Raw genomic sequence first — 22,205 nt, forward strand, 5'->3', positions numbered from 1 at the left:
AATAAGTGTAATAAATTTATTTTTATATAATGAAATTTCAAGTTTCAAAGATAATTGGTTACATAGTCAGTTTTTTACACTCCATGCTTACCATCCGTAAATAATCAACCACAGATCATAAGTGTTCAAAAGCAAAACTGCATCTGTATGGAACCTGTGGTATACTTGATGTCTAAGTGGATATTCCCTATAAAAATACAGCTTAATGAACATTTCCATACTGCTTAAATTGTAATAGGCTCTTACTAGTAGAAATTATGTACTTTAATGTATTTATAGGGTGTCCAGAAGCCCTTCTCTTATGGAGATTGAGAAGACAAAACTTTAATTGGTAATATAGAAATTTTAATGTAATGTTCTTAAATCCTTTTATTAGATAAAATCATAAGACTTATATTTTATTTTATTTTAAATCTCAACCACAGTGTCCCTTTCCTCTTTTAACATTTATTCCTTCAAATAGTTTAAATTACTTGAGTATATAAGTGTTTTATATTTCATGTTAGGGAATTCTTCAGTAAGTACTTTTACTTAATTTCTCTTTAGGCGAAATGGTTGGTTTTGGTATAATAAAACCCTTCACAACCTTCCATAACCTACTTTACTTTTACTCCCTGAATAAAGAAGACATGTTAGTTCTCAAACATTAATATGAATCAGACATCACTTGGCAGCATGTGTTCAGGGAGGAGCAGGAGTCTGAAGAGCCACTGAGGACCTGCAATGCTGACTGATTCCCAGGTCTGCTGATGCTAATGGGAAAGGGAATACAGCTAATTTTCATATATCAGAGTAGACAGAAGTCATGTTGTAAATAAATGAAAATTCTGACATTACTTTGGAATGATAAGAAAAACCAAATCTTGGAGTAAAAAATAACCAATATCTAAGTCTTAGTAACTTCATTAATCACTAAAGAAAAGTAGTTTTGTTTACACGTACCAGTAACCTTAGTGGAAGTAAGAAATATACAATACAAAGTATGCTGGGTGCTAAAGAATCTCCATTGGAGGATTTTAATTTTGGGAAAATATATCTTATATGAAATACAGTAATATAAAAATCGTAACATAAATACCAGGACAGAAACTATTCTATATCTCTGCACATGGCTTCATGGGTCATTTCAGTGATATGAAATAATACTCATTGCATTATGAAAAGGCAAGTATTCTGCCACCTGTGAGTCCAAGCACCAGACACAAACAGTGAGCAAATTGCTCATAAGTTGGTGACAACTATACTTTGTGGCTTTTGGTGAAATGTAATATTTCTACTAGTTAATTTTAGTTTCTTGTTCTCATACATATCTGATGAGAATTGTACTGGAGATAGATGAAATCCTGGTCAGTCCATAAATTCAAATACCCAAGAGCTCAAGTTGAAGAAAGAGCTACCCTAGTGAATAATTGAGAGCACACATCATACATTTAAAACACGACTATCTGCTTAGATGGTTAAAATTTTCACATAAAATGGTGCAGTAAGTACACCCAATGAATTTGTCCCTTAAGTTATAAACCTTAAGATTGCATTAGAGAAATTGTAATTTATATCACTTACTGTCACACTGGAGCACTTGTATTCTATCTGACTTTCTCTTTATATTCATGTGCTATATTTCATGTGGATAAAGTATTAAAGAAAAATGATCCAGCTATTTAAGTGTTAACTGTATAAAATTTTTATTGTACTCAGTTGAGATTTCTAATTATACCTTCCATATTTCTAAATCTTGGCCTTTTCTACATTTAGTGTCCCAGCATGGACACTGGGCACACTGAGGATGGCAATCAAGGTTATGAAACAGGCTTCAGCCATGCCACCTTGGCAATCAGTCCTTTTCTCCACACAAACCCAAAGTCGCATTCACTCCACACCCCATGCTACTTTACTCACAGGCCTCTTTTGCTTAAGAGTTTTAATCAACAAATGATTGTTAATCAACAAATGACTATTAGTGATTTCTACAACCCATATACTTACAATCAGGAGGCATCTTTTCCATAAATATTGAATAATATTCTTGTACAAGTTCAAAATTTTCTTGATTAATACTTTCTTGCAAAGAAACATCTCCAAACCTAAAAATAGAAAATGAGGAATAGGAGAAGGAGGAAGAGAAGGAAGAGGAGGAAGAGGAGGAAGAGGAGGAGGAGGAGGAAGAGGAGGAGGAGGAGGAGAGGCATGGGATATAAAACAGCACCAAAATTTAATACAGCTTATCTTGTCCTTTTACATAGATGATATTTTTTATTTTTCACATTTTACACCTTGCTTGTAAGGTCACACCTCATCACAAAGAGGAAGCCCCTCCATCTCTCTCCATTTGAGATTCCCTATTCATGCCTTCACATAGATCTAGAAGAACATGTCTGGAAGTTGGGCTAGATGTCATGCTGTCCTATGCCAACTACTGAGTGCATGCTACAGTCCTCCCAAGGGAGAACTTCACCTTTGAAATCACTCTGCATGGGCCTGCAGCTGTGTGCCAGAGCTCTCCTTGCCTGCCTTCATCATGTCCGGTTTTTTCTGTATACCACTACATACATCTCTCTTCTCTTTCAGTATGTCCCACTTTCACACATAAAGTCTGTCTTTCTACCAAAGGATGTCATGCAAGTATCTCTCAATATGTACCTCCTTCCAAACCTATACATGAATTTTTCTTGGTGTCAATTGAAGTTTCAGTGCTACTCCATAACTGTAATTTTTTACTCTTATGAATCATAATGTAAATATCTGACATGCATTGTGTGTGATATGCAACCTTCAGAGTGGTCGCAACCTACAGGTTGAGAAACACTGCCCTACAAGAATGTCCCTATGATGGAATCAAATTCTTTCTTTGTCAGTTTTGTCTTTTCAACATTTTTTGGTTATTTCATGACCCAATTTCATGTTACATTTGCTGATACACTTCTTCTACAGGATGATAATCATTTCTCCCTAACTTCTACAGCTTGGCAAAGCAAGTAGTGCCTGAAAGAAGCCATGTTATGCATCTATATCAAATACAATATCCAGAAAAAAAGAAACAAACAAACAAACAAGAGAATTTCTTCAGTGTTCTCTGACTTTGCCAAATAGTGTAAGCAGCTGGAGAATTGTTGAACTAAAGATTGGTGTTCTCACAAAACTCATGCGTGGAAACCTTACCTCCAGTGTACCTGTGTCTACTGGTGTGGCCTCTGAGGAAATGACTGAGGTTAAATAAAGTGAAGGCAAGTTCTGGTCCCATGGCATTAATGTCCTTATAAAAGTGCTACCAAAAATCTCTCTACCCTTCCGGTGAGCACAGAGGAAAAAGCCTTCACCAGAGATCAATGTCCTGAAACTGGCTCAGATATCTCCAAGCCTCTTAACTATGAGGAATGATGTTTAGTTTTTTAAGCTGTCTAGTCTTTTATCTTCATGCTAGTCTAAGTTTTTCAATACAGTAAGCATTTATCTTGTAAAAATGGTCACATAAAAGACATCGTTGAGGATAAACATTAAATAGAAAGTTGTGGAGTTTATGCAGTATCTCACATGCAAGAGTTGTCTGGAGAAGACCAAGATTCTAACTCAGAATAATGGGGATCGAAGTGCAGCGAGGAAGTGTTCTGCCGGAATCGATACTATGTTGGTGTCAATGTGCTAAGCAAGGACTTCCTGCTTCCCCATCCCCCATGTTTCTGTATTCTGCAATTTTGTCATTTTTTTTCAAATCCTGTCACTCTTAAATAGTTTTCAGGTAATTAAAAGTTACAGTTTTAATTTACAAGAGACATAAAGGAAAACGAATGCTTTTAAAATGAGTGACCTCTATTGCAGTTAGAATGACACAGACGATAAAAACTAGCTTGGTTTGAGGCTCACTGGTCCTTGAAAATTCCTAGAAGCTCTTTAAAAGTCTGTAAACAGGAGAGCTAGAGGTTGCACTCTAGGTCACACTCATAGGCTGCATACACATTTTGCTATTGGTATAAATATATTTCTCAAGGTTTTGACACATTTAAATCTAATTATGCATATGTCTCCTCCATATACATTTTACTTTGTTATAAGAAACAACTTGGAAGTGTATTACTTGAAAGGAAAATGCTACACATCACATGTCTAAATTCTATACACAGAAATATGGTATTTCTCAGTCTGCAACAAAAAGAGAAAAAGAAACTCTGAGCTCCATCTTTCTCAGCCTACCTCTCAGCCAGAGTCTGCTGCTCATTGATTCCGACATTAAACAGAACGGGATACACGTGAAGCAACTGGCCTTCTTTAATCTGCATCGGGAGCGACTCAAATACTGTAGCTGGGAGCTTGACCTCCACCACATAGTGTTCACTGCAGACAGGAAGGATGGAAGAGAGAAATGGTTTAGGCTGGCTGCAGTTCGTTGGGAGGGAAACCATCAATGGATGGACTGGAATACAGCACTGACTTGGGCTTTTGTTGGTTATGTGCTTTCATTTGACTGTCCGATCACTGAAGGGATATACACCCATTTCATTGTTAAAATGCATAGCGTGTGCATTGGCAAGTACATGTGTACCTACATTCTCAGCACTGCTCTGTGTTCTATAGAAAACAGAGGGCAATTAGCTCATTTTGAAGACCCCTGGTCAAGCACAGAGGTAGTCTCAAGTCTGTTTTCATTTACTATGAGAATGAAAGCAGTCCTCCAAATATGAGGAATAATATAATGGTGGGTTTTTTTTTTCAGCATAATGAGGCTTAATAAACAAATCAATGAATAAAATTGTTATGATCTAAATGTGAACTGCCCCACACAATCTAGGGTGTTTGAGCAGTTGGTCCACAGATTGTGGCTGTGCTTTCAGAGATGGGGTAGCTGAGGATGGGGGCCACTGACTATGGGTTGGGATGCTTCATGACTATAACATCCCTGTCCCTGGTGCTCAGAGCTGTGACAGTCACAGTCAGAGGCTCTGCATCATGAAGATGTCACAGCCACACCTTCCCTTCCCGAGAGACCACATTAGCTCAGATGATGAGACGAAATAAGGCTGTCTTCCCTTCTTTTGAGGTACGTGGTCATAACGATAAGGAAAGTGACTGGCATAAGGAATTCTTTTGGTCTAGTCAGATGGATGAACCTCCCTGTTTCTGATGGCCAGATGGAAATAAAGCAGTTTAATTACTGTATATGTAATCTTAGGTATTTGTGATTCTTTGGAAAATTTTGCATAAAACTGAAACACTTTCATTAGAAAATTACATTAAGTATGATCCTAACTATACAATGATGGAAATTTAGAATCCATAAAATGAGCTCAGTAGAAGTAACTTTTTGCATCTGTTATAATTGTTATCTGATGCAGGAAAGACTTGAGTGTAGACATGTAAAGGGGTTTAGCCTAGGAACTAGAGAAAAACCATGAACTTTCAGAAGGATATGGAGTGGGCAGGACCATAATTATGACAATCCTTTCCAATGTTTAAGTAAAACATTGTGTCAAACACTATCGATCCTAGACTCACATTTGTTGGTGTTTTTCTGTTGTGTTTTGTTTTGTTTTGAGTCTGCAGCCAGGGACATTGGCAGTGCCCTACAAAGGCATACATTGTAATTTTCAATGTTTACTTGCTCTTGGTTAACTTCTAAAAGGCTGAAGTTTATTTCCAGTCTTTCAATACTGTCAAGACATGGATGAGTGGGTTCATGCTTATAACTCCCCATGTTGCACCGTTGTTGGTAATGTGTATGGCTAAGTCACATTTTAGCTTAGCAATGCACATGCTGCATCTTTCCCATTCATTCACGAGTAGACAGATTATACAGAGTATTTTTTTTTTATTGCAAAGAGTCCCATGATGAATATTTAGGTAAAAGCTTATGGATGAGCAAATGCTTTGTTTCCTCTTGGGTATATATTTAAGAACCATGGTATAAGTTTGTATTTGATTTTAAACAACCAATTAGCTATTTCCTTTATTTTTAATTAAAATGTAACTACATCATTTCCTGCTCCCCTTCTTCCTTTCCCTCCCTCCAAGCCAGATATTCCCATTACATTACTCCTTCAAAAGTTAATAGCTACTTTTTCTTCATTTTTATACATATACATATAAACATACACACACATATGGAAAATACATAAATACAACCTGCAGAGTCTATCCAGAGTTTTTTGCATGTATGCGATTTCAGGGCTGACCACTGGTGTTGGATAACCAACTAGGGTGCTCTATTTTCCTTCCTACCTGTAATGTATGAACTTCCCAGGATTTCTTTGTTGTAGCAACACTTTTTGTTATCAGAAGTCCTGAGGGTGATTTCAGTGTGAGCAAACTAATATGAACGGGCAGTTTCCACCCCTCTCCCACTGACTAGAGATACTGAGTATGGTTTCATATGCTTTTTTAAATTTTCAATTTATTTTTTACTTATTCACTTAACATTCCTCTCACTGCCTCCTCCCACAATCCTTCCCCTCTTCTCCCTCCATTTCTCTTCTGAGCTGAGTATCCCTCTACCATGACACTTCAAGTCTATGCAATGCTAGGTGCTTCCTTTCCCCCAAGGCCAGACAAGACAGCCCAGCTAGAAAAACGTATCCCAAGTGTAGGTCACAGTTTTTAGAATAGCTCCCACTCCAGTTGTTCAGGACCCACACGAAGACCAAGCTGCACACCTGCTACATATGAGTGGTGAAGCCTAGGTTCACCTCGTGCATATTCTTTGGTTGATGGTTCAGACTGAGAGCCCCAAGGGTCCAGGTTAGTTGAGTCTGTTGGTCTTCTTGTAGATTCCGATTGCCTTCAGGGACTACAATCCTTCCTCATATGCTTCTTATCATTTGTCTCTATTCAAATTTTGTCATTTTAAATTATATTTTTAATTATTATTCAGATGTGAAATGCCTAAGTACATTTTGGGAACAAGGGCTTTAAAAAGATATAATCTCTATGTGTTTTCTCACAGTTTGTGGCTTGTCTCTTCACATTCTTGGTGATATCTTTTAAAGATGTGTGCCTGAGTGTGTGTGGGTATGTGTGTGCGTGAGTGAAAGAGAGAGACAGAGAGATAGAGATACACACACACACACACACACACACACACATACACACACACACACACACACACACAGTGCCAGTGATGGGTCCCAGGCTCAGTTTTCTGGGCTAAGGATCACATCAAGGTGTCTAGGTCTAGTGGTGTGCAAGCACTTTACTAGCTAAACTTCCTTCCAGATGAGACAGCTGTTTGGGGTGACTCTGCTTAAAGCAGAGAGAATTTACCCAGAAGCAGTCCTTTGTGTTACTCGAGTCTTGCACTCCTTTGTCAAGTTCTGATCATAAACATAGCTTGAAGGATGTCCACAGTAAGAACACCCTTCTCTTTGCCTGCACAAATGGCCTGGTAAACCTCTCCTTGAATTTTGGGTGAAGTGTCAGCTCGTTACATTTGATAATAAACTTCAGAATAATGTACATAGCTGTGCTATTTTCCAGGTGTATTTGTGAACAATCTTTACTTATTTTTCCTCCTATGAATAGCAAAGGATGCATTAATATCTAGATGAGACATTTACTCTCATGGGGGCTGTGTTTTCTTTACTTATGCTACAGAGTTATCTTTCAACTACACTTGAGGGACTGACTGTTTCTTATGCACCTTTAGCATATGATTCTAATAATTACTTTATGTTTAGTCTTCTTTCCATTTTTCTCTAATGCAAGTTTACACTGTGACCTAAGACTATTTCAAAATTCAAGTAACTTCATATAGTACTTAAATATGTTAACATCAAATCAATTAAAATCTGGATGACTTTGGATTGAAACAACATTTTATATAGTATATTTCTCCTATTAGAAGTCTCTTTTTTCATACCATCATTTTTTATTATTTCTAGTACTTTGCCCATTATATTTTGACCTTAGAGCTATTTATTTCAAACCCTTCTCAGAAATGTCTCAGTCTGAAAGTGAATTGTCAAAAATGATGAAGAAAAATGGTGGAATATGCACCTGACATAAGAATATACCCTTCCTAACATGTTGCTGCATTTAACTGAATTTAATTTCAAGTCATCTCAAGAATTATGAAGCTATTAGCTGGGCAATTCCTGCAAAAGTGAAAACACCCAGAGCTTTGGTCTAGACAGTCATGAGGAGAAGTCATCCTCAGAAGCAGTCCTCATGCTGCCGCTGCTGCTACTGCTTCCGATTTTCTACATCTCACATGCATCCTCCTGTTTAACCTCAAGAGGATTCCAAACACTTAGGAGACTTCTAGGAGCTTGTCAAGACCTCCTTATAGCATGCTATCCAGGTTTATTTCCCAACCCCTCAAAAAAGAAAAAGCAAACTAAACCAAACCAAACCAAACAAAAATCCCCAACCTGAATTATCCAAGGAAACTTGTCCAAAAAACTCTGTGTCAGTGAGAAAGTCTGGGCTCTGGACATGGGCACCACTCACCGTCTCCCCGTGAGAACAGGGAGGACATCATTGGACGTGGCTTCAGTTATTTTAAATGCAACTTTCCTCAAATCTGAAATGCCGACCGCCATGTCCTCCAGCATTCCAATTTCATCACCTGCACAGGGAGAAAGGGACCTTGTTACAAAGAGACTATTAAAATAAAATGTTGGTCGCTGCTGTACCTCCCTGCTGGGATTGTCCCTAGCAGTTCAGTGAATGAGTTTAAGAAGGCAGTGAGCCCATTCAGCATACTTTCCCATTCAGCTCAGGGGGTTCATCAGTGAAGTAAGAACAGTTTCAATGGACTCCAGAAGTCAATGTTCCCTTTGAGGGAAGAAGAATGTCCAGGTTTGTTGAGAGCCTAGAGAGAGATTTCTAAACCTTTTATAAAGCAAAGTATCATTTAGACATCTTTTCATTGACAGGACTGTTAATTTATTTTTTTTTTAGAAGAATGAAAGCTGCAATGATCATTTCATCAATTGATCAATTACCTAATGCTAATTTCGTCTTCAAACTCTGAAGAATATAGCCTGGAGATACAATGAATATTCTACACTAATACAATCCAAAGAAATAGAATGTGAGTTACATAAATATCTGCAGCTTTTCTGCTGTTCATTTTTAAAAGAATAAAGTGAAACAGAGCAGCATTGATTTTAACAATATAGTGATATCATTCCAACATATACAAACTGCAGGTTCAAATGTAAAGCAATAAATATTTCTTACTGGCTAATACAAAGCACACTCTGTGCTGGATTTGAAATCTGATGTTCATGACTAGAACACATTGATTTGGGGTAGATGCATTTGAAGTCCTCCATAAACACATAGGGCTCCCATATTTGAACAGCACAGTTCTAGACACGAGGCTGCTGTGTTTAAAATCCAACGAAACCAATTTGTCAATGAGTCTCTTTATTGAAAAAATAACCAGATAGCTGCTCAAAAGTCCACTCTGAAAAATTCCACAATTCAATTTTCAAAATGTAGTATGAATCCAAAAGAAACCCCAAGGGTGAATGGGTATAAAACTTAGAAGCTGATTTATTTCTGTAATGCTTGGTACAGGAAAGGTTCACTTTTTACTTTTGATGCTATTTGAAAAAGAGGGAAGTATTATCACTCTAAGTAGCAATAGGATTGTAATATAAACTCATGCAATACTTACTGTAAGTACTTAGCAGTCCTTCGTACTGTACTATCAAGCCCACTGTATGAAGCTGCTGTAGGAAGCCAGGGTCATGCAAACTTGTATGTAATTTGATGATAAAACCACAAACCAATCCAGCAAGCTGAGAAAAGAAACCATTCAAGAAATTTACTAGGGTCAGCAAACTTATCACTTCAGTTTTTAAATATCTTCAGACTTTTGAGACATCACAGATTTAATTAAAATTCTTCAAGCATATATAACAAAGCTGCTAAAGTTGGCACATATTTATTAAAATAAATTGATGGTCTTTGATCTAGAGCAGCATTGTCAAAAGGCTTTGGAAGACAGAATTGGAAGGAAGGTAGAGTTAGATAAATGGATTTCAGAATCATGGTAGAAAGCCTTTGAATTGTATGTCTACCATCTATAACCATGGCACCATTAAACGTTCTTAAGATTTTTTAAATTATGCTATTATTTTGTTTTTGCACGTGTGACTAGAGTCACTAAAAGCAAATCATTAATAAGCAGGATTAAGAGGGAGTTCAATGTCTGGTTAGCTCTCTCTGCCACTGGACCACTAATGACATCGTGCACTGGCAATGGGGCAATTTGGTTAAAATCTCCCCTTTGCATAGACTGCTTACAAAGTGAAGAATTGCTGTCTCCTTCCCTTCATGCTTCATGTACTTGACCTCTGAAAGTGAATTGTGGAGTGGAGAAAGGGGAGAGAAAGAAATGCAAAAAGCACTGCACTAGTGGTAGACCTGGTCTTAGAGTCATGATTAGGTTGGATATAGCCAAAGCAGGTGATTGTGCAAGCTCTTATGAACAAATCTTACAGCCCTGCAAACATCTTTTATAAATGAAAGGAGAGACCAATGTGAAACCCTGCCCTGAGATTTATGAGGAAGCCAAATAAATAAGGAGTTATATGCAAATGCTCCCTTCAGTGAGTTCTTGGCCATCACCTGCAGTGCAAGGTGACAGTCCCTTCCTTTTCACCTTTAGGCAGTCCCAGGGGAATGATACAAGGAACCACTGTATCCTCCTCACAGACTCCATCCACTGTTCAAAAAAAATATGCATCTTTTCCATGAAGAAATACCAACAGTTCAGAAATTGTTCATGATCTAGTCAGCCTATTTATTTATATAAACAAAACAGGGTACCAGAATTCCGAAAAGGATCTTTAAAAATAAAGCCAAGTGAAGAGCTTAACCCCCACCAAGGACAGAGCATTAGCAATTCAACAGTGTTCTGTACACACATCAAGGGGCACTCACCGCCTGACTGAAGACAATGTCTCTTCTCAGAGTCAGCATCAAACACTGGGGCAGACTGTAGGCCAGTTCCTGAAGCAGTACAAATGTCAGGGATTGCTTTGCTCGGTTCACCACTTCTCCCATGCACTCCTTCAAGGTAAGGATGAGTGGGTGCAGCTGTTCATACCAGTCCTCTGTGGCAGGGCATATGGAGAAAGAACAGCAGGAAAGATGAGAAGGAGGCTTTGAGTATAGAACCAATATGTTCCATAAACGTGTACCTCTCAGTGTTTCCATGACCTTGCTCCTATCAATGATTCATGAAGAATAGGGTTGAAAATTTCTAAGTCCAGTGATTTCGCTGAATTCAAGTCTACAGCCAGTCTCCTGTTGTAGCTAGATGTGTGTCATATAAGGCCATAGGCTGCCTTTCTACTTCACTCTTCTCTGAGGTCAGCACTCCCTGTCTGTCTGTTAATGATGCACCAATTTCTTCCTATGCTGGAGACAGATTTTTTTTGCTGGATTTCTCCCAAAGATTTCATAGAAACGTGGCCATCAATTCAGCTTTTCTCCCATGGTGGCTCATCTGACATCAATCTTCCCCTTTTTGTGCCCATCATGCAATGTTATCCTTAGGTTTGATCCCTGCTCTCTCCCTAACTTACTCCCTTCTTGTCTCTATCATTCTCAGATCCTGTCCTTCCTCTGCAGTGTGGATGGGAACTTTTCAGTCAGTCTGAATTCCATTTTGTTGCTTTCCTCTCCTTATTCAAATCATATAAAGCAACAAAAGCTAAGCAAGTAAAACCATCACATGTAGTATAACTCAGAATTTATGAAGCATCCTCCACCTCTGCACACTTGTTCTAGTACCACCTTAGAAAAAAAATCATTTGCAGGGTAGAAAGATGGCTCACAGATTAAGAGCAGTAGCTGGTCTTCCAGAGGTCCTGAGTTCAATTCCCAGCAACAATATTGTGGCTCATAACCATCTATAGATCTGGTGCCCTCTTCTTGCCTGCAGACATACATGCAGGCAGAACACTGTATATGGAATTAATAAATAAATCTAAAAAAGGAAGAAAGAATGAAAAAAGAAAGGAAGGAAGGAGGGAAGAGAGGGAAGGAGGGAGGGGGGAGTAAGGAAGGAAGGAAGGAAGGAAGGAAGGAAGGAAGGAAGGAAGGAAGGAAGGAAGGAAGGAAGGAAGGAAAAGAAGAAAGAAAATTGTGGCTGGAGAGATGGCTCACTGGTTAAGAGCACCGACTGCTCTTCCAGAGGTCCTAAGTTCAATTCTCAGCAACTACATGGTGACTCACAATCATCTGTAATAGAATTCGATGCCCTCTTCTGGTGTGTCCGGCGACAGTGGCAGTATACTCATATACATAAAATAAATAAATAAATCTTTTTTTAAAAAATGTTTGCTATGTTGAGTTCTAAGTGTATCAAATTATCTCCCAGTATGCTCTACTTTCTCACTCTAGGGACTTTGAAGATAGTCTCTTCTAGAAATGTTCTTTTCTCTACTTCTCTTTCTGATGGTTTATCTTCTCTGGAAACTTAGGTTGGAACCTCTGTCCTAGAAGAAGCTGCCTCTCTCCCTCCCTCCTTGTGTTTGTCTTTCCCAAGGCATGGGTGCCTATGTCCCTCTTCACTCCGATATTGTGTGGGAATACTTTTGAAGAAGAAGCTCAGCAAGGGAGAGGAATTTCAGTTTTTAATCACTAAATCCCCAGAAACTAGAACAGGGCTAGCTTTTAGCAGACACCAAAATTGTCAAGGAATGGGACAATTTATGACAAAATTGTTTATGTTTTTGTAAAAAGCAAGCATATATGAAAAAGTCAAACTTTTGACATTATTAGAATTCCAAATAGGGATTTTAGAGAATGGTGTGTGTGCGTGTGTGTGTGTGTGTGTGTGTGTGTGTGTGTACACGTGTGCACATAGGTGTACAGGTATGTGTGCCTCTGCCCCTGTGTAGAGACACTAATGCATTTTCCTCCATTGCTCCTATCTTTTATTTTTATTTTGAGATAGTCTCAAACGGAACCTGAAACTTACCCACTGGCTAAAACCTCTGGCCAATGAGCTTCGGGCTCTGTCCTTTCTCTCTGCTTTCCATTGTTAAAACTAGGAGTGTACTTCACCATGCTTGGCCTTTTTCTTGGATACTGATTGGTTGAATTTTGTTTTATACATTTTACTTAGTGAAGAAGGAGTGACAGGGTTGGATCCAACTCAGGCCTTTGCAAATCACACACATTACTCAGTGAGCTATCTCTCTAGCACCAATCTCTCTCTCTCTCTCTCTCTCTCTCTCTCTCTCTCTCTCTCTCTCTCTCTCTCAATTTATCATTCTATTCGTTTACATCTCAAATGATATCCCACTTCCTAGTTACACTTCCCCCAGCTCCCACATCCTACATCCACTCTCTCCCCCTCCCTTTGCCTCTATAAGGGTGCTCCCCCCATTCCTACTGCACAACTCCAGCATCCACCTACACTGGGGCATCAAACCTCCACAGGAACAAGGGCCTCCCCTCCCATTGATGTCAGACAAGGCCATCCTTTGATATATATATATATATATATATAGTCATGGATCCCTCCAGGTACACTCCTACCCTCCGTGGTTAGTGGTTTAGTCTCACAGTCAAAATGTCTGCACCATGTCCTCTGCATATTTATTCTAGTTTTCATTTTAGTATTATTTTTATCAGACTCCTGAGTGTGTGAGTGGTTAAGTCTCTCATTCTTGTGCCTTCTCACTGGTTTCTTTTCCTCCTGTTGGTTTGTCTTGCCCAACTTCAATGTGATGGTTGTTGTTGTTTTATTATATTTAATTTGTTATGGTTTGTTATTATTCCTTAAAAGTCTGTTCTTTTCTAATGAGAGACAGAAAGGGGGTGGGTGCAGATGGTCAGGCAGGTGGGAAGGACCTAGGAGGAGTAGAGGGAGGGAAAATTGTAATCAGGATATATCTATGGAAAAATATTTTCAATAATAGGAAAAAATAAAAACCAGTTAGAATACTTACATGTCTAGATTTCTAATATGTATCAACTATATAATTATGAATCTGACATATGATTTATGAACAAATTGTACTGTATTTTAATTTACTTAGAGAACGAAGAGTTGAGAAATATTAAATACAGATTTGGGGTTTGTGACATTCTATAAAAATCTAAATAAATTAAAGTTGGATTGACAAATACAACATAACATAAATGATGGAAGATTAAAAAAATTAATTATCAAGTAGGTTTGTGATAACATCATATTCACAGAACAACAAGGTCAGTTTTCAGGTAAGACCTTGAAAAAACAGTAAAGAATGATAAAAATGAATCATGTGAGGGCTGTGCTGCATTTACTATTATTTATTTGCTGTTGTGATAATATAAACTAAATGACCTAATTCAAATGGTTGATGAAATAATGAATGACCTCAAGCTTCACAAAGAGAGAAATGCTACAGTATAAAACAATGCATTATGTTTCATCTTTCCAAGAGGTATTGTAGACTTAAGTGTTAGTATTAAGGGAAAAGAAAACACTAGAAAAGGAGAAATTCAAAGAAAGCTTATTACAGCTGGTTTCATTTGACAAAGAGTCTGCTTATGCTTCAGGGTGAAATATGAACAGTGATTCAACTGAAAGGATTAATTCTTATACCATTGACTATATAAGAAAATGGGAAAAATGACTTATTTTTGAGTAAATAACATTTCAGGTGCCAATAAACAATGCTCTGTGTTACCATATATCTTCCATACTTAAAATTTGTATATCCCATCCTCTCTCATTCTGTACCTGTTATCCTCAATATGAAAAAGTAGTTGTGTGTGTGTGTGTGTGTGTGTGTGTGTTGACATACACACACCCTTACATATTAAAACACTAGGAAAAGACAGTTCTGATAAGTTTACTCATACTTCAATGTTGAAAATTAACTACAAACATGTTCTGTCCTGTGATTGGTTCTGTATGTTTGAGGTCCCACTGTGTAATTATCAGGCAGAAAATACAGCTTTTGTGCAGTAGGTGGAGCTGCTTTATCAGGCTGAAGTAGAACTACTTTGTCACTCATTTAATTCAAGAATGAATAAAACATTGTCCTTGTTATATTTGCATAGTTCTCAAAGAACATGTATCTATTGCTTAAGCACCTTGAATCACACTCTCCCATGCCAAAGGGCTAATAGCTTGTGCAGGGGTGTGATGTGCTCTTTCTACTTTGAAAACAAAAAGTGTATAGGTTTTTGTCCTTGAATGAGCTTGTCAATTCAAGTGAAATACAGCTGTTTGCTTTTCTTAAAGGTTTTGGAAAGTGGAAGCTTCACAGGCCACTTATAAGCTTCAGAATGAGAGAGTGTGGGATAGAGGAAAGTAGAAGAGAGAGGGAAGGGGTGGAAACAAAAGAGAAAAAGATAGAGACCATTTCTAGTTTTACTAGAATAGGGTTAGAAATACAACGGTACTCTAAACTGAAGAGAAGTAAGAGGCGCTTCTCTCACTAGCAACATTCCAGCATCTCCATTTAATACCACACATTCTATAAAAAAAGTGACTATATACTTATGATTATAATCTAAGAAAAATGAGAATATAGAAGACAGTTATAATTGAAGAGTTGGAAGTGTTTGAGCATGGTAAGATGACTTGAGGAAGACAGTATGCTTTCTATGGAGACACACAAGGCATCAAGGAAGGTAACAGATATGTATCTTTTATAAAGAGAAACTATCAGCTCTGCCAGTAGTTAAAGGAACTGACCCAGCCAACTGCAATGACTACAGGTTTCTTTCCTATGTTAACATCCACTGCACTCTGCAAATCCCAAGTTCTGACATGAGCACCTTAGGCTATGGAGGGCCAGAGAGAGGCAGAGTCCAGATCATAAATGGTCTTCCTACTATGAAGGCCATGAACATTTCATGGCCTTCTTACAAGGAGCAAAATATCCTTCCATTTTCTTGTTAAAGCTGATGATTGTTTGGGGGGAAAGAGCTCACTCTTCTCACATTGGTGTCATGTCCTTCCATAGTCCCCCATTTGCATGGTGGCTGTTTTGTGCTTCACACAAAACCATCTCTTTTTACATTGTGGTCAAAGTAAAAATCTATGCATGCACTCACATGTACTTTCCTGAGTTTAATTTTTTTCCACTTTACACATGTATATGACCACACATGTATGATCATGTGTATACGTGGGAAAACACATTGGTAAGCATAGCAGCTGTGCTTGCATCATGGTTTGCCACCACATCAGTACCTCATAGTTCATCACCTTGGCAGTCCCTGAATTGTAGTTCTTTCATGGGCTTCCTTCAGCAGCAGATGAAAACATGAAGAGAATGTTTTAGTATCTTCATAAAAACTTGCTGAGACTCCTTAACCCTGAGACCAACAAGCAGAATTTTTCCTCAGGAAAACATAAAATGCATGTGGCTTAGCTGAGATTTTCCTGAGCTCTGTGATGGGACCTGGAAGCCATCCAGGCAGATCTCTGCTTCCCAGCCTTTTACAGCCTTCTCTAATGTATTCAAGTGAAACTAGCTAAAGGATTCAAAGGATGACTGCTGGGTGCCCTCCCTCCCCTCCACACACCATCTATTTCCTGTACAGGATGTCCGTGTCCTCTGAGCTCAATGGCTCTTATGTTACTCGGGAGAAAAATAAAAGGGCCATGTAGCAACCAACTGTAGCGTGGTATAATGCTGTCCTGCCAATTTCTGAGCCATTTTCTTCTCAGGTATTTGATTTTTCTCTCCTCATTTAAAATAATTAACTCCACAAAAGCATGTAGACGTTCTTAATTTTGGGATCACAACTTTTCAGATATGGTGGGGGGCGGGGGGGGAAGCTAAAAGATCTAATAGCCACTAAATGCCCTATGAAGAGCCGAGAGATGTCTCAGCTCTGTTCATTTTCTCATGAATTTCTATGAAGGGGAACAGCTGAAGTAGCTCCAAAGGAAGCTGACAAAATGCCCAATGGTTTGAGGTAAACACAAACCAATCTGTATCCAACATGTGTTTTATATTATACACAAATCTCACTTAATACCAAAATGAAAACACCTTCATGGTTGGGTGTTGAGGACAGGAGATGGGGATGGGGATCTACACTCTTAGAATGTCCCTTTCAAAAACTCACATGCTATGCCAGCATAGATACAGCTCTTTCTGAGCCCCTCTGTGTGAGCATGTGTTGAAAATTCAACTTTTCGGTGTGCACACGTGAACAGTATTCTAGTCATCAATATGAGCGTGGGAGGGTAAATTACTGGGGAGCACAAGGTACAGCGAGTTTCTTTGTGTGAGTCAATACATGTGGCCAACGTTAATCATAAGCCTAGACACCGGCCCTCTTGAGGCCTTAATCTAGACATATCCTAAGGGGAAAATAGAGAAAGCAGGTTAAATCCTGACAGCAATAGGCATCTGAGGAAAAGGATCGTGTGCTGGGGTCTGGCTGCTTCAAAGTTATTTCTGCAGGCTGAGGGTGTTCTCTTCCTGTTCTCGCCTTTATGATTCATTTCCTAACTGTGGGCCAGGAATTGAAAACTCAATTTGCATTTATCTTACCCTAACAAATACTGATTTGGCTTCCTTACATTACTTACTGTATTGGTCAAAATACAATGACTTAGAAAAGAGCAAAGTTCTATCTATGTTGCCTAAAAGCTTTGAAATATCTAGTCCCAGGCCGACTAAATCCATTACTCTATGGTGGGCTTCCTTGTGACAATGACAGAAAGTATGGGTGAAGTACATTGCTCATTCCATAGCTAGAAGGCTAAAGAGGAAAATGGAGAGAGTGATTCTCCAAACACCCTAGGGGCCAAATCCCTAATAACTTAAATACTTCTCATGGGGTCTGATCTCCTGGAGACTCCATCACCTCCCAGGAGTGGTGCACTAAGGATCAAGCCTTTAACAAATAGCAGAGATTCAGATCCAAGCCACAGAGCTACTCCTTTGCTTTCACACAGTCACCTTGAGAGATGTGATTTCATTAGGTCACAATGATCCTATCTTGTGTTTTGATGAGTGTAATGATATTTGTACCACACTGCTCCTAACCTGAGATGACTCAGATAAGCTGAGAAGTAGGAATTTGATGCAATAAATGCTGCCCATTATACTGATCTATTTTCTAGAAATGTCACTACTGTGCTGCATGGTGAGGGCATCTGCATGCCAAGACACATTCCTGGAGTCCAGAAAACATCTGTGTGTTGTGCTCTCTCCTGGATGTGAGTTTCAGGGATTGAAACCCAACTGGCCTGGAATTCACCATACCACTGAGGTGTCTATCTATCCATGTGCTTGCTAATGGTGAAATTCAATGTAGATGAATAGATGGGCCTAAGGTTATTAAATCAAATACCTGGAGCCTCCCCAAACTTTCCTGACAGAAGGACAGCCTCTAGCATGAGCTCAATCAGAACAGACAGGTGTCAGACAGACTAAGAGGAAAAAGACAAAAGCCTAGTGGAATGAATGGGCTTCTCTCAGCTTCGCGGCTGCCATTACATGGGCCACTCAGCTTCAGCATGCCTGGGTCATCATTGCAGGCTGCAATTGATAAAATTGTGATCCAAAGTACAATTCTCTTCCTTTAACTTGTTTTACCAGGTATTTTTTCTCCAAAGGAACAAGAAAAGTAACTAAGATAGCAGCGATAGTGGATGTTAGCCAATGGGGACCTTGCATGATGTCATCAAAGTAGGAGGAAAGAATAGAGGAAGGTAGAGGTGAGGAGAAAACAAGATAGGCCATATTATAAATGACAGGAGACACAAGTTAAGGAAAAGTCTAGAAATAATGACTATCAGAGCAAATGGAAGCTGTGGCTGTGAGGAAGCCTCTGGAAGCTAAGGCTGGGAGGGAGGCTCTGGAAGCTATGGCTGGGAGGGAGCTTCTGGAAGCCATGGCTGGGAGGAACCTATGAATGCATGTCCTTCTCCTGTTTTCCCCACATGGCAGTATTCAAGCAAAGGACAAAACAACATCTTAAAATATAATCACTCTACTGTCCTCTGGGGTAAGCGACTGTTCTTGTCAACTTTTAGATGAATTAGAAATGAGCATACTCTCAGTCCAAGACAAATGAGCAGCAGAACAGAGGCCACTTTCGCTCTTGTCGAGGGACCCTGTTTGTTTAAACCTTGACAGGCTGAGAAGAGTGTTATAAAATTCCATTCTTGCTCTTAGACAACCAGCAAAGGAGCTGCATAAGCTAAAACACTAGCTAAACTTTTCACTTCACCGTCTTCAATGAAAGAAGCAGGAGTGAGTGGGTTGGGGAGCAAGGCGAGAGGGGAGGGGATAGGGGATTTTCAGAGAGGAAAATAGGAAAGGGGATAACATTTGAAATGTAAGTAAAGAAAATATCTAATAAAAATTAAAAATGAAAAAATAACAACAAAAAATAATCTGCTAAGACCATTTCCAGCAACTGCATCTGTTCATCATGCTAGCTCTGCATCTGTTACAGCCCCGAAGCTTTGAATCCAGGTTGCGCTGGACCAAGAAGAGTCACAGATTCACATTTCTCAGTCTTATTTTGCCTGTGGCTATAAATAAACTCAAGTCTTGTGACTGTAGTCTCCATGTAGGTTGAGTAGTCGAAGCAAGCTCCAGAGGTCATGGATCAGACAGAAATGACTATACTGTCTATATTACATAGTTGTTGTCATTTCAATAGCAGCATATAAAGTTGGGAAGGCAGCACCAGTGGATGCTGTGTTGACTAAGTTAGAATCCTGTAAGCTAGAAGAAGGAAATAACTACATTTTCACCCTACATTTAATAATATATATGCAATGGTTTTTTTGTTATGTTTTCTTTAATCAATGTTCTAGGCTAGTGGAATATAGTATCCAATATTAGTCTTTCTTTATACATATAAAAATAGAACATTATACATAGATTAAATTGACTAATGTTTGCAAGACCAAGGGGCCTCTCTTCCCAATAATGGCCGACTAGGCCATCTTCTGATACATAGGCAGCTAGAGACACGAGCTCCGGGGGGGTACTGGTTAGTTCATATTGTTGTTCCACCTATAGGGTTGCTGACCCCTTTAGCTCCTTGGGTACGTTCCCTAGCTCCTCCATTGGGAGCCCTGTGTTCCATCCAATAGCTGACTGTGAGCATCCACTTCTATATTTGCTAGACCCCGGCATATCCTCACAAGAGACAGCTATATCAGAGTCCTTTCAGCAAAATCTTGCTGGCGTATGCAATGACAAGCCCCTGACAAGGCTGGGGCTGGGGGGAGGGTCTGGGAGACTTTTGGGATCGCATTTGAAATGTAAATGAAGAAAATAATAAATTAAAAAAATTGACTAATGTTAAACATATATTCAATTAACCAAGAGCAATGTGATTATACATTTATCAGGATGTTCCATTCAGTAGTCACATGTCTTAAAGTTCCTGGATTGTAAATATCATCTCCCCTTTCCTCAACTCATCTCAGGTTATCTTGTGTATTTGAATGCCCATCTGGCCTGAAACCTGTCTACCAATGCATCAGACGTTATTGGTGACAAGGTAGGTTAAATCTATAGCTCATCCACACTGGTTTTACAGCACTCTTCCTCTGAGTATTGTGAACATCAGAGTCCATGTTCATAACCCTCTATGAGATGGGAATAAAGTAATATCAATTCTCCGTGTTACTGTATCTCTACACCTGCCAACATTTGTCCCTTGTGTCCTTATTTTCCTCCGACTTGCGATGATGGACTGAGCATTCAAGTGTAGATCACCAACTCTATTCTGTATGCACTAGATCTTATCATTAATACCCACCTAGAAGCATCATTCTGGCCAGACTCCTTTTTCCCAAGCCTGCATTTTTTACTAATTTATTCCCTCGAGCAAATGACATGATGCTCCTGTTTATCTCCTTAACTTTAAAATGTAACAATCCGTTGACTGCACTTCCTGCCACAGTTCTTACCATGTTTCTGTTTACTGGTCACCCTTCCTAAATGAATATGCAATTGTCTCCAGTTCCTCTGCTTTGTCTCCTTCTTAGTCCTCTCCATTCTGGTTTTAATACCTACCCATTAAGCAAAACCACCCTATTCATTGTCACAAAGGACTTCACCAATGCAAAATTCAAAGTCATTACTCAATCTAATTTTGTTCTAAGTATTTAACCCTGGGTTGCAGGATGCCACAATCCTAACTCACAGGTGATTTTCAAGTAATATGTTGCTCATTTCTCTACTTCTTATCTAGTAACACTGATGTGTCTTAAGGAATAATCTATAGATGGATTTCTTATTCTCTGAACATTCAACACATCATTGATATTCTTGAATAAATTTCCATCTGCTTGTCAGAACTTCAGCTTCTTGTATTTAATGTCATAGCTAATATCTGCATGTCAAACTTAATGCCTTCTAGATGACTTCCTGTGTTCCTTTCCAAAAAGATTTATTCCATCTAGTATTTTCTATAATTCCTACATGGACCATTTGTCCTTTTGGTTGCTCTAGTTAAACATTTTTAAATTATTTTGATGTCTGCTCAAGCTGACAGAAAACTTCATGGAATAACATTCAAAGTCGGCACAGTATCTCAGTACTGTTTTATCCCCTCCATGCTAAGAACTGTATCATCATATCCCATCTATATAATTGTTGGGTTTCTTACCATCTCCACTAGGTTTGACTCTTTCCATTTATATCCTAATTGCAACAGAAAACTGTGCTTTTCTCTAGGCTGCATTGGGTTAATCACCTCTAAGCCTCTCAGCTGCTCCCCAATTTTCTCAGAGAGATGACCCTTCCTGCGTTTATCTCTTGAATTTTACTTCTTCCTCTTGCCTCTCATTTTACTTTTTGTTCCAGTAGCCTTGATGTTCTCTGCATATGGCAAGCACATGTCCTCACCAGCTGCTTCTTGCCCTTAGTAATCCTTCCCTGAGATAGCCATGCTGATCCCATTTATCTTCCTTGTCTTTGCTCAAACATTAGCTTCTAAATGAAGTCTTTGTCAACTGATTATGTCACAACCCCAACCTTGGACCCACAGCATCCCTTCAAACTGGTTTGACTCGCTCTATATTCTCCAATACTTCTGTCCCTACCAACCCATCAGTACCATATGATGCCTCCTGTCCCGTGATATTTTTTAATACCTCCTTTTTACTAAATCACAGACTCGAGGAGGATGAGGGTTCTGTTTGCTTTAGTCAGTCTTTTATCTTCTGTGTCTAAAGTCGTGGCTGGCATAGAATAGTTACCCAAATAACATATGTCTGGTGACTTTAGAAACACGTGGCATCTCTTTTTCCATCATACATT

At 38.9% G+C, this 22,205-nt stretch overlaps 1 protein-coding gene across 5 annotated transcripts in view; it reads right to left on the reverse strand.

Annotated features, from left to right (window-relative positions):
* Positions 1-22,205, reverse strand: part of Inpp4b (inositol polyphosphate-4-phosphatase type II B) — a 793,726-nt gene that overhangs the window by 74,845 nt on the left and 696,676 nt on the right. For all 5 annotated transcript variants that reach the window (XM_029480343.2, XM_029480345.2, XM_085843791.1 and 2 more), the window contains 5 exons: positions 10,882-11,054; positions 9,611-9,734; positions 8,434-8,551; positions 4,189-4,329; positions 1,987-2,084 (listed from right to left, as the gene is read on the reverse strand). In XM_029480343.2, the coding sequence (XP_029336203.1) occupies positions 1,987-2,084; positions 4,189-4,329; positions 8,434-8,551; positions 9,611-9,734; positions 10,882-11,054 (654 nt within the window). The remainder of the gene's footprint in view (positions 1-1,986; positions 2,085-4,188; positions 4,330-8,433; positions 8,552-9,610; positions 9,735-10,881; positions 11,055-22,205) is intronic.

Source organism: Mus caroli, unplaced genomic scaffold (genome assembly GCF_978045245.1).
Source record: "Mus caroli unplaced genomic scaffold, Mus_caroli_1 scaffold_10, whole genome shotgun sequence".
Classification (NCBI taxonomy): Eukaryota; Metazoa; Chordata; class Mammalia; order Rodentia; family Muridae; genus Mus; species Mus caroli.